This window comes from Fukomys damarensis, unplaced genomic scaffold (assembly GCF_012274545.1).
Source record: "Fukomys damarensis isolate Sample0158 unplaced genomic scaffold, DMR_v1.0_HiC HiC_scaffold_25, whole genome shotgun sequence".
NCBI lineage: Eukaryota > Metazoa > Chordata > Mammalia > Rodentia > Bathyergidae > Fukomys > Fukomys damarensis.
Window position 1 is genome coordinate 31,942,268 of NW_022900937.1, and position 14,686 is coordinate 31,956,953.

The window sequence follows — 14,686 nt, forward strand, 5'->3', positions numbered from 1 at the left end:
GGGGGGGGGCGCCTGTGATCTCAGCACCGGGAGGCTGAGGCAGGAGGGTCGCCAAGTTCCAACCCAGCCTGAGCAACTAGGCAATTTAGCGAGGCCCCGTCTCCGGGCACGAAAGGGCTGCCCGGTGGGAAGGCCCGGGTTCCATCCGCGGGACCTCCAGACAGACCGCCCGAAGTAGCAGGGCCTGGTCCTGCAGCTCCCGAAGGGTGTGAGTTCGTACGCGCGCCCAGGGGCTCGGTGCTGTTCCTGACCCGCCCAGTGTAACGCAGCGCCCGCCGCCCGCTCGGCCCCTTTCCACGAGGTGCCGGCTCCCGAGGCCACGGGCCCTGGGAATTTTAGCAGCGGGACGAGCTGGTCAGCGCCGGCCTCGTTCGTCATCCTCACGGAGCCCGAGTTCGGGGCCGCTGCTTGGCCGCTTCTAGCTGTCAGAATTCCCACGCCTCTGACCGGAAGCTCTTTTGATTTCTTTCTAACCCTGCGGAGTCGCGTTTCCTTTCAAGTTGAGGTGAGAAACAATCTGGAGGGTTTCCATTTGTGGCCGAGTGTAAGGAGGGAGGTTCCGGAGAGAGCTGGGCAGGATTCGAAGGCAAACAGAAGTCCGTCACCTGGCCAGGCGTGGTGCGGCACGCCCACAACCCCCGCGCTCAGAAAGCTGAGGCAGGAGGATCACTGCGAGTTCCAGACCAGCTTGGGCTACATAGTTTGATCAGTTTGAGCTTTACGAAGAGAGATCGTCTCTGCCTGCCCCCCACACACAGAAAAGCCCATTAGTGTTACCAGAGGAAAAAATGACCAAAGTCTGTGTTACCCTGTCGGTAACCCTGTACGGTAGTCTGTACCCTCCCGACGTGCAAAATTATGGTCCATTACCGGGTGTCATCATGAAGGGGGGTGTGGTCCGGGCCTCCAACTGTAGCGATCCTCCTGCCTCAGCCTCCCAGTTGCTGGGATGATAGGTGTGCACCACCTCCTCTACCATGTAGAGATCTTATGTGTTGCTGTGCTGTCTAAAGGGTAACTGAACAGCTCTCTCGGACGTTAGCCACACTCCCTGATCCCCCTTAGAAAATCTCGCGGAGATTTAGCAGCCCAGCTCCACCATCTGGAACAGGAAGGAAATAGCCCATCGTCACTTACATGGAAGATGCCCATTTTGGACATTTTCACAATAGACTCAGTGTGCTGAGCAAGTATCAGTATTAGTTCATAGCAAGTTGACCAAAAAAAAAGATAAACTGAAAAATAGCAAGTGTCAAAGAGGGTTCCCAGAGCATCTCTACTTTCAGGCTCACACAGTTAGGACAGCTCCGCTTTGGTCCTGCTTGGCTGGGTTTTTGTTGTTGTCGTTGTTGTTTTGGTCTTCACATTGAGCTACAATCCCTTTTCTTGTTTTTTCTTTTGAGACAGGGTCTTGTTAAGTTGGCCAGGCTTGGGATCCTCCTGCCTCAGCCTCCCAGAGTGCTGGGGTTACAGTCCTGCACACCCCACCTGGCTCAGATTACTGTGCTTCACCTTACTGCAGCAAAAGTAATTGAGCAGCTCAGTCCAATAGAAGTGTGGTGAAAACTTTATGTGTGAAGTAATTTTTTAATATATTTTTAATATGAAGTAATTTTCTAATAACCACATTTTAAAAATCAAGGGAGGACCAGGGATGTATCTCAGTGGTTCCGAGTTCAATCCCCGATACCGAAAAGAAAAAAAGGCAAAGGCAAACTGTTAAAATTAAGCTTCATGCCGTCGCACACCGCACAGCAGCATTTCCCGTCAGCAACATATGCGTGTGACCTCACCGAGCAGTGTCCCTGCAAGGCTGACGGTGTCTACGCGCGGCTTTCTCAGAATGGGTCCAGTGATGAAGTGGCCCTGGCTGACATTTACCAGGAGGTGCAAGAGCATCCCGGAAATAATCAGCATGGAAAGGACTGAGGGGATCATGTTCTGTCCCGCAAGGTCTTCGAAATTCGGTCACACCGAGGGCACATCTCTCAGGTGGCCATGTGTCGCTGCTCTTTTGGGTGGCACCTCCATCCTTTCCCAACGTTTGTTTGTTGGTTGGTACTGGGGATCAAACTCAGGACCTTGCACTTGCAAGGCAGGCGCAGCACCGCTGAGCTACATCCCTGGCCCTGTTTGTTTATTTTTTAAGACGGTCTCACTGTGTGGCTCAGGCTGGCCTCCAGCTCACAGTGACCCTCCTGCCTCAGCCTCCCACCTCTTACAGTACTGAGGGGTCACCCTGACACAGGTCCTCCGTCGCTGCCCTGGCTCCCGTCCTCTCCGGGCCTTCTGCCCAGACTCCTCCGTGTCTTGGTCTCCTGCTGCATTAGTGTCTGCTCCCCCACCTTCACAGGGAGCCCGCAGTCGGCCCTCTCATGCTCGCCCTTGTGCTGCCCCAGGGCCCAGCTCTGGCTTCCTTACTAACAGGATAGGAATTCTTGCTTTCCAGTTAGTAATGCTGCAAAAAATCAAATGATATAATGCATTTGAAAATGATTTGCAGATGGAAAGTGCCATCCCATGGGGACTTGGCCACATGGCAGTTAACATGGGTGCACTTCCCGTCCAGAAGTTGGCTGCTCAGTTATTGCAGGAAGTTCCATTTAAAGTCTTCCAAGCTGTGCTTAGAAAAGTCAGCATTTGAAAACATGGCTCAGATGCACATAGACACTGTTAGAAGACAGGCCAGCCTTGCTTTTGATTCACTTTAACAATGGTTTAAAAGAAAGAGGTTATACAATTTCATATATAAAACTAGCTGGGTGTGGTGGTGCACCCCTGTAATCCTGGTACTCAAGAGGCTGAGGCAGGAGGCTCTCTATGAGTTTGAGGCCAACCTGGACTACATAGCACCTGTCTCAAAAAACCAAAAGAAAAATAAACTTTATTAAGTATAAATGTGCTGAAATCTTGAAAGTACTGCCAATTCAGAACACCTTTGAGCGTTAATGTAGTAGTAATACATGCAGAATTTGTTACCCGGTACAAGTTGCCAAAATCCCAGAGTAGCCAACAAAAACGTACTTGACCCTCAGTGTGGCTAAACTGCTGTTAGCGATACCACGGGTCAGTGTCCTCCCTTTATTTTATCTTATTTTGCTTAGAGGCAAGGTCTCACCGTGTAGCCACGCTGGCCTCGGAACTCATGCGACCCTCCCAAGTCTGCCATCCACAGGCGGTCACCACCCCGGCCTGTTTTTCCCTTGTTTCTTGATTTGATTTTATTAGTCCAGTGTTTGCAGTTGACAGTGACCCCGTTCCTCCTGAGGAAGTGGTGTATGGACATAACGCACCTCAGTCCTCTCCCAACCGCCCTGTTCCCTCCTTCCTATTATTTAACCTTTATCTTGCTCTTTATTTTCACTTTTGGTTTCCTGCCTGGAGAAACCACGCGTCTCATTCATGTTACCTAACGTCAGGGTCTTGGTGTCCACCCTTTGTAACACTGTTCACATGATGCCACCACATGACGGGTGCTGGGTCGCTGGATCCTGAATGCCGTGCGGCTGGCCCAGGGTCACCGCTGCAGGTGACCTACCTTCCAGTTCCCCGGGGCTGTCCTCACACAGGGGCAGTCCCAAGAGAACTGCTCAGGGGAGGGAGCCCACGCCCCACGCCCGGTCTTGGTGTCCACCCTTTGTAACACTGTTCACATGATGCCACCACATGACGGGTGCTGGGTCGCTGGATCCTGAATGCCGTGCGGCTGGCCCAGGGTCACCGCTGCAGGTGACCTACCTTCCAGTTCCCCGGGGCTGTCCTCACACAGGGGCAGTCCCAAGAGAACTGCTCAGGGGAGGGAGCCCACGCCCCACGCCCCACGCAAGAGAGGTCATCCAGAGCGACAGTCTGTGGCTGGTGGAGTTCTACGCGCCCTGGTGAGTGTCGGAGGCCGGGGGGGCCGGGGGGGTGACGCAGGCTGGAGAGCAGAGTGCAGGCGGAGGGAGCGATCGCACCCCTGCTGCGAGACCGGGAGGCCGCGTGTAGCCCGGCCCGAAACCCAAGTGAGACCGCTGGGCGGAAACCGCGGAAGTGTGCGTGAGACCGGCCGGCCACAAGGTCCCAAGAGGAGAGGAGCGCACAGCCCGCTGTGGGCCGGAAGCTGAGCTGCTCCCTGAGCTCACGCCCGGAAAAAGTTGAATCCAGGGCCTTTGCACTGAGCTACGTTGCCAGCCCTTTTTTTTTTTTTTTAACTTTGAGACAGTCTCACCGAGTCACTAAATTTCCCGGGCTGGGCTCACACTTGGGATCCTCCTGCCTCAGCGTTCAGAGTGCTGGGGTTACAGGTGCGCACCACCACGCCCAGCTACAAGTTTGGCTTTAAGTCATGGGCGGTTCACCGATTTTTCTGAGAGCTGCAGGACCAGACAAGGTGCTTCCCTGGCGGCGCGGGTGGGGAAGGGGCTCCAGAGAGCGGGGACTCCTGTGACCCTGGTGAGGGCAGACTGGGAGCACAGAGCACAGCTGCTTCCCTGTCCTGAGATCGCACAGACCCTGCCACAAACCCCAGGCTTCCGGTGTGCAGGCCACCAAGCCTGCCGGAGCTTTCATGCGATGCCCACGCACAGGCATCCGGCTGTCACAGCTGCTGGGCCACAGTGAGGCCCGGGCGACTCGGCTGGGGACCCTGGTCCCGTCCTGGGACCACATAAACACTAACCCGTCGGACAGCGGTCCATGGGCGCGGTGTGGCACCCTTCAGTCTCGGTTGTCGTGGAAGAGAAGGGGACGGCATCACCCCAGTCTCGGGCTCCCTGGGGAAACCCCCTGAAGGCGGTCACAGGGTGTGCCCAGGGCTCCCCTCAGAGCTGCTGTGCTCTGCATAAGTCAGCATCACAAGCCACACACAGTGGCGCACGCCTGTGACCCAGCACTCGAGGAGGCTGAGGCAGGAGGATTGCAGTGAGTACAAGGCCAATATGGGCTACATGGGGAGACCCTGCCTCAAAAAACAAAAAAAATTTTTTTAATAAATTAAAAAAAATAAAACTGGGTGTTGTGCAGCAGCAAAATGAGCCTTGTGCTTGCGCCCTCTGTGAGCCACGGGAATGTGACAGGCTCTGAAGGGCTTCTCTGCATTGTATTTTGTAATACTTTTTAAAAAATATCGGTCCCTGCAAGACTTGTTTTATCCCTTGTGTTCCTGTCCGCTCTCCCCTGACACCCAGGTGGGCACTCATGTTCATTGTCACACTAGTTGTGGTTTGGTGTTTTTTGTTTTGGGTTTTTTTTGTTTTTGAACCAAGGATTGAACTCTGGTCCTTGCACTTGCGAGGCAGGCAGGGGAACCACTGAGCTAAAACCCGGGCTCACGTTCATTGTTGTGGGGTGTCTCGAGCTTTTCCCTTTGGGCTGTGTGCTTCTGTGGTGGGTTTTTTATTTTGTTTTGTTTAAGGCAGTCTGGGAGTGAGCCCGGGGCTTGTACCAGGCCGCGTCCCAGTCCTTTTTACCCAGTGCCCACGGCCTGGGCCTCTGCAGTCCCCCAGGTTTTGCGAGGCCCCCGTGCTGCGGCCTGATTGTGTCCTACTCCCAGTTCTCATCCCCTTGCTGGCCGCAGAGGTCTCGCATCGAGGACCACAGTGGAGGTGAGGGCTTCAGCTGTCCCTTGTCACCGTCTTCTCCCACAGGTGCGGTCACTGCCAGAGGCTGGCGCCCGAGTGGAAGAAAGCAGCGAACGCGCTGAAGGTCAGTGCCGGCCCCTGCTCGGCTCACGTGGGGCTGTGGGAGGGGCCGGGAGTGTCCACTGCCCCTGCTCCCTGCTGTCTCCTGCACCATCCTCTGGGCTCTGGGGAGTGGGGGTGCTGGGTCCTGGAGCTGGGGGAACACAGGTCGTGGCTTTCTCTACCCACAGGATGTCGTGAAAGTCGGTGCCGTCGATGCAGATAAACACCAGTCCCTAGGCGGCCAGTACGGGGTCCAGGGCTTCCCTACCATCAAGATCTTCGGAGCCAACAAAAACAAACCAGAAGATTATCAGGGTAAGGACTCCCCTACTACTCTGCTCCTAGAGGTGAGAACTTAGGGTTCTGTTTGCTTTTAAACATCCTAGGGACTGAACCCAGGGCCTTCACACTGAGCTACACCACCAGTTCTTTAATTTTTTTTATTTTGAGCAGATTCTTGTTAATTTACCTGGGCTGGGCTGGACCTTGGGATCCTCCTGCCTCAGCCTCCGGGAGTGGTGGGATGGCAGCCATGCACCACCACACTGGGCAAGAACCTAGGATTCTGTTAACTCGTTAGCCTTTTCGTGCCTGAATTTCCTCATCTGTAGATGAGAGATAAGACCTGCCCTAGTTCCGAACACTGAAGCACCGGCAGGTGGAGACGTTTTAATGTGGCCTTGGAGAGAACACAGCAGTGTCATTGACTGCCCAGTCATCAGCGAAGATCTGAAGGGCAAAGACGATGAACGTGTGCTTTGAAAGTCGGTGATTAGCATCTGTCTGCATCACCAGGGTATTTGCCCCTGGAGGTTTACGCCTTGTAAACATACATAGAAACGTGACCGCCCCCCATACTGGGGGTTGAACTCAGCACTTTGCACTTGCAAGGCAGGCACAGCACCACTGAGCTAAATCCCCAGCCCAGTGTGTGACTTTTTATTTGAGACAGGGTCTCTCTATGGTCTATGGTGCCCAGGCTGACTCACTCAAACTCCAGGCAATCCTCCTGCCTCGGCCTTCAGGGTGCTGGCATGGCAGGTGTGCATGGTCATGCCCGGCTGTTCGCATTTCACCTTCACTGTTCTCTGATGTCTCTGATGACAGAGGGTGCCCCAAACCCCCCGTTTCCTGGATGAGTGCATTTGAGTGTCTGCCGGGAGTCATGGCGGCTGTGAGCGAGGGACTTCCGGCTCCAGGCTGCCGGCCAGGTCACTGCCTGTGGCCCCAGACAGGCAGGTCAGGTCTGCGCATGCGCCTGTGTCAGACACAGAGGAGCGACGGAAACGGCACGTGCAGGGTCCAGAGCCGGTGTTGCCGGGGCAGCTTCTGAGGAGTCGGACCGGGATGCGTCATTTGTCCGCTGAATGCCCAGGTGCCGGCTACTGGGAGATGATCGATTGTCTTTCTCAGTCCGCGTCTGCTTTCCTGCTTTGGAACAGTTTTGTGACAGCTTTGCCGTAACAGTCAGATGCCAAGCAGCAGGGCCCCCGCGGGTGTCACGGGGGCACAGCCGCGCCTGGCCTTTGGGGAGTCAGCCCCAGCGCCCCCAGGTGACGCAGACAGACCGCAACACCCTCTGTCCCCACAGGTGGCAGGACCGCCGAGGCCATTGTGGATTCCGCGCTCAGTGCCGTGCGGCAGCTGGTGAAGGACCGGCTGGGGGGCCGTGCTGGGGGCCACAGCTCGGGAAGGCAGGTGAGGCGGGGTGGCTCCTACCCCCGCGATTCACAGTGGTGGACTCAGCCCTGACCGTGACAGCCGGCGGAGGCCACTGCTCACGGGGCCACGGGGAGGAGGCTGTGGGCTACGGACACACTGGGCATCGGTGTCCGCCGGCTCTGATGCCTGCTGTCTGCTGCCAGGGCAGGAGCGAGGGCTCAGGGAAGAAGGACGTGATCGAGCTGACGGATGACACCTTCGACGAGAATGTGCTGGACAGCCCAGACGTGTGGATGGTGGAGTTCTACGCCCCGTGGTGTGGACACTGCAAAAAGTAAGCGCTCCCTCCGGGCACCGTGGCCACCCAGGGGCGGTCTGGTGTCGGGCTGGGGCGGACGGGGTCTGGAAGGTGGACGTCGCTACCGTGCCGTCCCTCCTGCGTGGCGCTCCTCAGGGTCTCTCGGAGGACATGGCTGGGCGGGGACACGCACAGGGGCCCAGTCCCGGTGCAACGCACTCGTTTCCCGCCTGTCCAGCCTGGAGCCGGAGTGGGCTGCCGCGGCCACCGAGGTGAAGGAGCAGACGCAGGGCAGGGTGAAGTTAGCGGCCGTAGACGCCACCGTGAACCAGGTCCTGGCCGGACGCTACGGGGTGAGTGCCGTTAGGTCCTGATGGTCACGGCTCTAGAGACGGGGTCGATACCTGGAAGCTGCACTGTCCCAACTTGTGTGAGTTGCCCCGCGGACTCCGTTAGCCGGCCTTGGTTACGGCGCTTGGCTGTGTCATTAGACCCCAGGGCCTGGCGCAGCTGGAGGGCCGCATGCCCCGGATGGGCCGCAGGGTGGGCTTTGTCGCGTGGTGTCTCCTCTGGTGGCTTAGGCTCAGAGTGACTTCCTGTGGTATGTTCACGTAACCTTGCGCTCTGTCACCAGATCAGGGGATTTCCCACCATCAAGATCTTTCAGCGGGGCGAGGCCCCTGTGGACTATGACGGCGGGCGGACACGGTCCGACATCCTCTCCCGGGCCCTGGACTTGTTCTCTGACAACGCCCCACCCCCGGAGCTGCTGGAGGTAGGCCTCGTCCGGCTGGAGCGGGGGCCTAAAGCAGGAGGTGACATCCTTGTGTGTTCTGGTCAGGCTCTCCTCTGGTGTTTTGAGGCAGGGTCCTGCCATGTAGCTCAGGCTGGCCTCAAACTTGCGACCCTCCTGACTCAGTCTCCAGAGTACTGGGGTTCAGTACTGTGCCACCGCTCCTAGTTTTACTAAGTTTCTAAAAAATAGAGCGCACTCTGCCCACATTCAGGTGTGTGCTCAACAACAGCAGACTTGCAGAGCACCTGATCACAGGAGGTGCACTGCTCTGGTGCTTTCATGCAGGTTTTCCTCACATTCTCACAGGGACTGGGTGTGGTAGTGCACACCTGTTATCCCAGCACTCAGGAGGCTGAGGCAGGAGGAGGAGTTCAAGGCCAGCCTGAACTACACAGTGAGACCCTGTCTTAAAAAAAAAAAATCTCACACGGACACTGCAGTGTGGGTAGTTTTACTCATGAGGAAACTGAGGTATAGGGAGCCCTGAGCTTGTGTGGACGTCTAGCACATGCAGTATGACCACGTGAGCAAGTGAGAGGCCAGGCTGTGAGAGACACAGCTACTTCGGGGACTGTCCATGGGCACGGGGCTGAGGAATAAAGGACAGGAGTCTGGTCTTGGAGAGGGATAAAGTACGGGAGTCTGGTCTTAGGGACTCGCTGTCAGGGCTTCTGGGTGCAGGCCTGTGTCTCTCCCACTCTGTCTCAGGAATGTGGAGCTAAGCCTAGGATTCGTTGTGTCTGCAGCCTTCCAACCACCCCCTCCCCGCTCCCCACAGATAATCAGTGAGGATGTGGCCAGGAAGACCTGCGAGGAGCACCAGCTGTGTGTGGTGGCTGTGCTGCCCCACATCCTGGACACCGGTGAGCTGGGGCCACTGCACGCCAGGCACCCTTCCTGAGGGACCCCATCACCTCTCACACCCTGTGTCTCTGTCCATAGGAGCAGCAGGCAGGAACTCTTACCTGGAAGTTCTCCTGAAGTTGGCAGACAAATACAAGAAGAAGATGTGGGGGTGAGAAGGGAGCCTGCTGTCTCTAGGGGAGGGAAACGGGCCTGCAGATCATACCCTTGGGCCTGTGTTGCCTTGAGAGAACAGTTGTGATCCAGGAGGAAAAGAAGGAAGGCATGGTTCTTATTTATAAGATTCTTGTGCATTAGTCACAGAATGGCCAGGGTCCGGTTTAAAGGAAGAGAGGTTTAATTTGGTTCACAGCTCCGGTGGGCTCAGTGGAACGTCATGGCGGGAGGGCCTGGAGGAGGAAGGCTGCTCACCTCATGGCGGCCAGAAAGCAGAGAGCAGGCTTCAGCTGAGTCAGGTTGGGGGTGCACATCTGCAGTCCCAGCACTTGGGAGGCTACACAGTGAATTCAAGGCCGGCCTGGGCTACATAGCAAGACCCTGGCTCAACCAAAAATAAAATAAACACACACTTGTGGGTCACGGCCCAGTGACTCCCAGCACCCAGGCCCCAGCTCCTACGGCACATTGAGCTGTGAGTTCTCCCATGTCCCGTGGCCCAGTCACCTCCCAGAACCACAGCTCTGAACGTGAGGCTTGGGGATGTCTAACTACACAGTAGCAGCGTCTTCCGCAGCACACCTTCTCAGGAATCCCAGTTTTCACGGCATCCGGGGTTTGTGTTAGGCATTTACCACTATGACCCAGTACCCAGAAAAAGCATCTTAAAGGAAGAGTTACTGTAGCTACCCCAAAGCGGCAGCATGTTGGTGGAAGCCAGGCCGTGTGAGCAGAGGCGCTCGTCTGGGCACCAGACGGGCAGGAAGACCATGCACAGTGCCTGCCACCCCCTGCCAGGCCCCACTTGGAGGCCCTGTCCCTGGGACAGACAGGGTGGGGCATTGCAGGCTGCAGGCCAGCAGGCCAGCAAGCGCTCAGTGAGCTGACTTGAGACCCTGCTGCCTCGGTAGCTGGAGAAAGGAGATCGGGGCCCTGGACTGACCCCTTCCGGCTCATCTTGCTCCTCAGACCTGCTGATTTCTGTCCTCGGTGACCTTGGCCGGTGATTGCATAGCCGTCTGCCGTGCCTGCGAGATGCACGAGTGGGCAGTAAACCAGCAGGTGCCAGGGCCCTAGGCTAAGCCCGGGAATAATTCATGCAGTGGGCACTGTCTTGGGGTCCAAGGATGAAGCTGTCTTAGGAATCGAGCGGCCTGTTCTGGGGATTTTGTGAGATCTGCTCTCTGGATGCATCTTCGACACCTTTGTCCTGATGGCATCTCCTTCGCAGGTGGCTGTGGACAGAGGCAGCTGCCCAGCCCGAGCTGGAGAACGCGCTGGGCATCGGAGGGTTTGGCTACCCGGCCATGGCTGCCATCAATGCACGCAAGATGAAGTTCGCGCTGCTCAAGGGCTCCTTCAGCGAGCAGGGCATTAACGAGTTCCTCAGGTAATCTGCGCTGTCAGTGGTCAGCGCAGTATCTGTCTGGTTCTGTTGTGATTTTTGGTTTGAAGCTAGGTGTGTAAAGCCAGGCGGTAGGCCAGCTGTGGTGGTGAATGCCTGTAATCTCAGTACTCTGGGAGGCTGAGGCAGGAGGGTGGCAAGTTGGAGCCTAGCCTGGGTCCCTTAATGCTTTAGTGAGACCACTTCTCAGAACAGGTACACAGCTCGTTGGTGCCCAGGCTGAAGGGATATGAGGCCCAAGCACCTCCCCGAGAGACCCCCACATCCACACCAGGTCCTCCTCCTCTTTGTCCCTGTGTTCCTGCTGACACGCTGTCGTGCTGTCTCCCCAGGGAGCTGTCTTTCGGGCGTGGCTCCACAGCACCAGTGGGTGGTGGCACCTTTCCCACCATTGCTACGAGGGAGCCCTGGGACGGCAAGGACGGTGAGGTGAGTGCCCAGGCCTGAGGTCAGGTCCCCCAGAGCTGGACCTGACCGGCTCCTGTGTCATCTTCGTCACCTGAGAAGTGCCGCATTCGATTTTTAGGCAGGCGTCCAGTTCAGGTCACTGGTGATGTCACTGTCCAGTTGCTCCCCCTCCACTGAGCCTCGACCCAAAGTCCATTTACTTTGTCTCCAAGGAACATGAAACTAGATTTCAAATCAGAATTTCTGCCAGGCATGGTGGTGCACACCTGTAATCTCATTATTTGGGAGGCTAAGGCAGGAGGATCACCGTGACTGCCAGGCCAGGCTACGCAGTGTCTCAGAAAACTAAAGAAATAACCCAAAAAGCCACGCAGCACTCGGGACCTGGGCTTTCCCACATGGGTAACAGGTCCCAGGGCACAGCAGGGGCCAGGATGGGGAGGGGTGGCTGGTGGGCTGGGTGCCATCTGAAAGGAGACTCGTGGCCTCTGGCGTCCTCTGATGGTGGCTTCGGTCCCACAGCTACCTGTGGAAGATGACATCGACCTGAGCGACGTGGAGCTGGACGACCTGGAGAAGGACGAATTATGAGCGCCGCCGGCTCCTTCCTGGGAGCGAGCAGCACCCTTGGCCGCGAGGCTGCCGAGCCTTCGCCCCAGACCGGCGGGCCTGGAAGGCACTGTGCCTGCATCTCCACCTCCGTCTCAAAACACTGAAAACTGTGACTTGTAGCAGTGGGTCGGCTGTGCTCTGCACATAATTTGAAGAAAACCAGGCTATTGAAACGGTTTTCCCTCCCTCTGACTGAAAGCTGCTTGAATGTTCCGGAGGCTGTTTCTTACATGTAGGGTTTTTAAAATGTGATTCCTCCATTTGAATATCAATGGCTTTTTCCATTAAAAAATAAAACAATATTTTGGACAGTGCCGATAAACATGAAATTAGTGCCCACATCAAAGTCTGACCTTGAGCCAGTAAATTACATCTGAACCCTGGCTCTCAAGTTGCTGTCTTCACCCTCCCATGAGACCTACACCGTCCAGAGGCCACCGTGTGGGCCGTGGCAGCCCGCGGGGGTCCTGAGGTCCCCGGCCCGGGTCCTGGACTGTCTCGGGCAGTGCAGTGGCCACTCCCAAGGGAGGACACCCAAGTGCTCGGTGTCCGTACAGCGCCAGGGACACAGGCGGCTCACACGTGGGACCTCAGGACAGCGCCATGTCGGATCTGTTAGAACAGAGGCCACGGCTCAGAAGACCGAGCATTTTATTAGAACTTAGAAAATAAATACACCAACTCCCGTGAGGTCTCCGTCCTGGAGATGCCGCAGGACTTCAGGGCCCTAGTCCAGGAGGCTGAGGTCGATGCGGAAGTACACGTAGGGGAAGTAGTCCTGGCTGCCGAGCTGCAGCCCCGGGATCTCCACCGCTGCCTGCGGGAGGAGACACGGGTTTCCTGCCGCACCCTTGGCCCGTGTGGGGATGGGTGGGCTTTCCCAGCAGGCCGGCCAGTGCTTTCTATGTGTGAGGGAAGCTGGCCACACAGCATTGCACCTACATCCAGAATACTCGCGGCTGCCACCTCGTCCAGATGCCGGAAGACTGAGTTCAGCACCTCCCTCAAGCGTTTGGTGGCGGACTTCTTGTGGGGCTGCAGGAGCACGGCCTGGAAGTTCACCGGCAGCCCGTACCTGCCGGACGGACAGTGAGGAGCAGGAGGTGGAAAAGGGAAGCTCTAAGGAAGGGAACGCAAGCGGGGGTGATGCGCACCCTGTTGTGCCAGCAGGAGGATCCTAAACTCAAGCCCAGCCTATGCAGCAACTTAGAAGACCCTTTCTCAGCGTCTTTAAAAATTTTAAAAGAGCTAGGGGTGCAGCTCTGCAGAAGCCTTGGGTTCAATCCCCGGTACAGGAATAAGAAAAGAAAAACTCAGGCAAAATGCCAAGGTCACAGGTGAGACTAATGACCAGTTCTGTCTGGATGGAACAGGCTGACCCTGCTGGTGGTGACAGCCGTGACCAAGACAGAGAGGTCACCCCTGGGCCACTAACGACCATTCCACCGGGAGCATTAATGCTGGAGAGAGGCAGTGGGACTGAATTTGGCAATCGCAAGTCATGGCAGACCCAGCTCTGCTGTTCTCTGCAAGGAACAATGCAGGGCGTGGTGGTACACGCCTGTAATCCCAGCACTTGGGAGGCTGAGGCAGGAGGATCGCTGAGTTCAAGGCCAGCTTGGGCTATATAGTGAGACTTTATCTCAAAAAATGGGTTGCGGGGAGTAAGTCTGGCTTTACCATGGCCATTGAGTCCTGGGCACCTGATCCACAATTGACCCTGACTCCAAAACCTCCCCACTCACTGCATGCAAAGAATCCCAGGGACACAGTTTCCCGTGAGATCAGCAAAGGCGGGGGCAGTGAACGTGGGGTGACCGCAGGTGCACAGAGCATAAGCCACATGGGGTACACAGGATGGTTCCCAGGGAGGGGAGGGGCCCGACTGCCCCCACCTTCTGTTCCCCTTGGTATGGGGCTCTCCTTGACACCCTGGACCCTTAGGACACCATGCAGCCATCCCACGTGGCAGCCCAGGCCGGGCTTGGGGACAGGGGCGGTGCCCTAACTTCCCCATGCAACCCCCAGCACAGGCTGGCCACCCACCAGTCACTGCTGACCACCCGGGGGCCAACCAGGACCTCTGTTACACCCGGGAAGAGACTCCGTGGGGCAGCAGCTGCTCCCCAGCTGCTCCCTGATCTCGGCGGCCACCTGGGGGGCTGGGTCCTGTCTCCTCCTTTCCAGAGGTCCCGACATCGCCACCGTGCCTGCACCACACTGGGAACTAATGCCTGGCTGGGACACTGCCACCTCTCCCTGGTCTCAAACTTGTAAACCTCCTGCCTCAGCCTCCCAGAGAGCCGGGATCGCAGGCAGGTGCCACCAGGCTGGTGTCTAACCCACGAGCCAGGGAGACCTGGAGCCGCAGAAACAGGAGCCAAGGGCCAGGGATGTAGCTCAGTGGTTCTGGTGCCGGCCTCACAAGCACAAGGGCCCGAGTTTAATCTCTGGTACCAAAAAAAAAAAAAGGAAAGAAACAGGAGCCAAGCAGGAAGGAGGTCCCAGCCCACCCGGCGGACACCCCTCCCGCACCTGAGCACAGACTCCACGAACACCCTGAGGGCCTTGATGTGGATCCAGGCGATGAAGGCCTCGCTGAAGTTCACCTTGAGCCAGCGCAGCAGTGGGCCCTGTGGAGAGGGGGACTGCGTGACCCTCCCGGCTGCTCACCAGGGCAGGGAGGACTCAGGTGGAGGGGCCACCGAAGAGCTGCAGAAGCACCGGGGAGAGAGGCTCAGGACCATGGCGTCCCACACAGCCACCAGCACATGCGAAGGGCCACCACACCAAGGCCCAGGGTGGCGGCCGGCAGCCGGCAG

At 57.1% G+C, this 14,686-nt stretch overlaps 2 protein-coding genes across 3 annotated transcripts in view; one reads left to right on the forward strand and one right to left on the reverse strand.

The window, feature by feature from the left end:
- The first annotated feature begins 3,666 nt into the window (after positions 1-3,666).
- On the forward strand, positions 3,667-12,594 carry Pdia6 (protein disulfide isomerase family A member 6). Its single transcript, XM_010629056.3, has 12 exons — positions 3,667-3,878; positions 5,628-5,685; positions 5,852-5,978; positions 7,255-7,361; positions 7,529-7,659; positions 7,862-7,976; positions 8,258-8,398; positions 9,198-9,282; positions 9,362-9,434; positions 10,671-10,829; positions 11,177-11,273; positions 11,775-12,594. The coding sequence occupies exons 1-12, from the start codon at positions 3,667-3,669 to the stop codon at positions 11,841-11,843; spliced, it is 1,374 nt and encodes a 457-aa protein (XP_010627358.2). The 3' UTR covers positions 11,844-12,594.
- Atp6v1c2 (ATPase H+ transporting V1 subunit C2) overlaps positions 12,562-14,686 on the reverse strand; it is a 23,638-nt gene continuing 21,513 nt past the window's right edge. For both annotated transcript variants that reach the window (XM_010629052.3, XM_019208162.2), the window contains 3 exons: positions 14,400-14,497; positions 12,807-12,939; positions 12,562-12,681 (listed from right to left, as the gene is read on the reverse strand). In XM_010629052.3, coding sequence (XP_010627354.1) covers positions 12,592-12,681; positions 12,807-12,939; positions 14,400-14,497 — 321 coding nt within the window. In that variant the 3' untranslated portion in view covers positions 12,562-12,591. The remainder of the gene's footprint in view (positions 12,682-12,806; positions 12,940-14,399; positions 14,498-14,686) is intronic.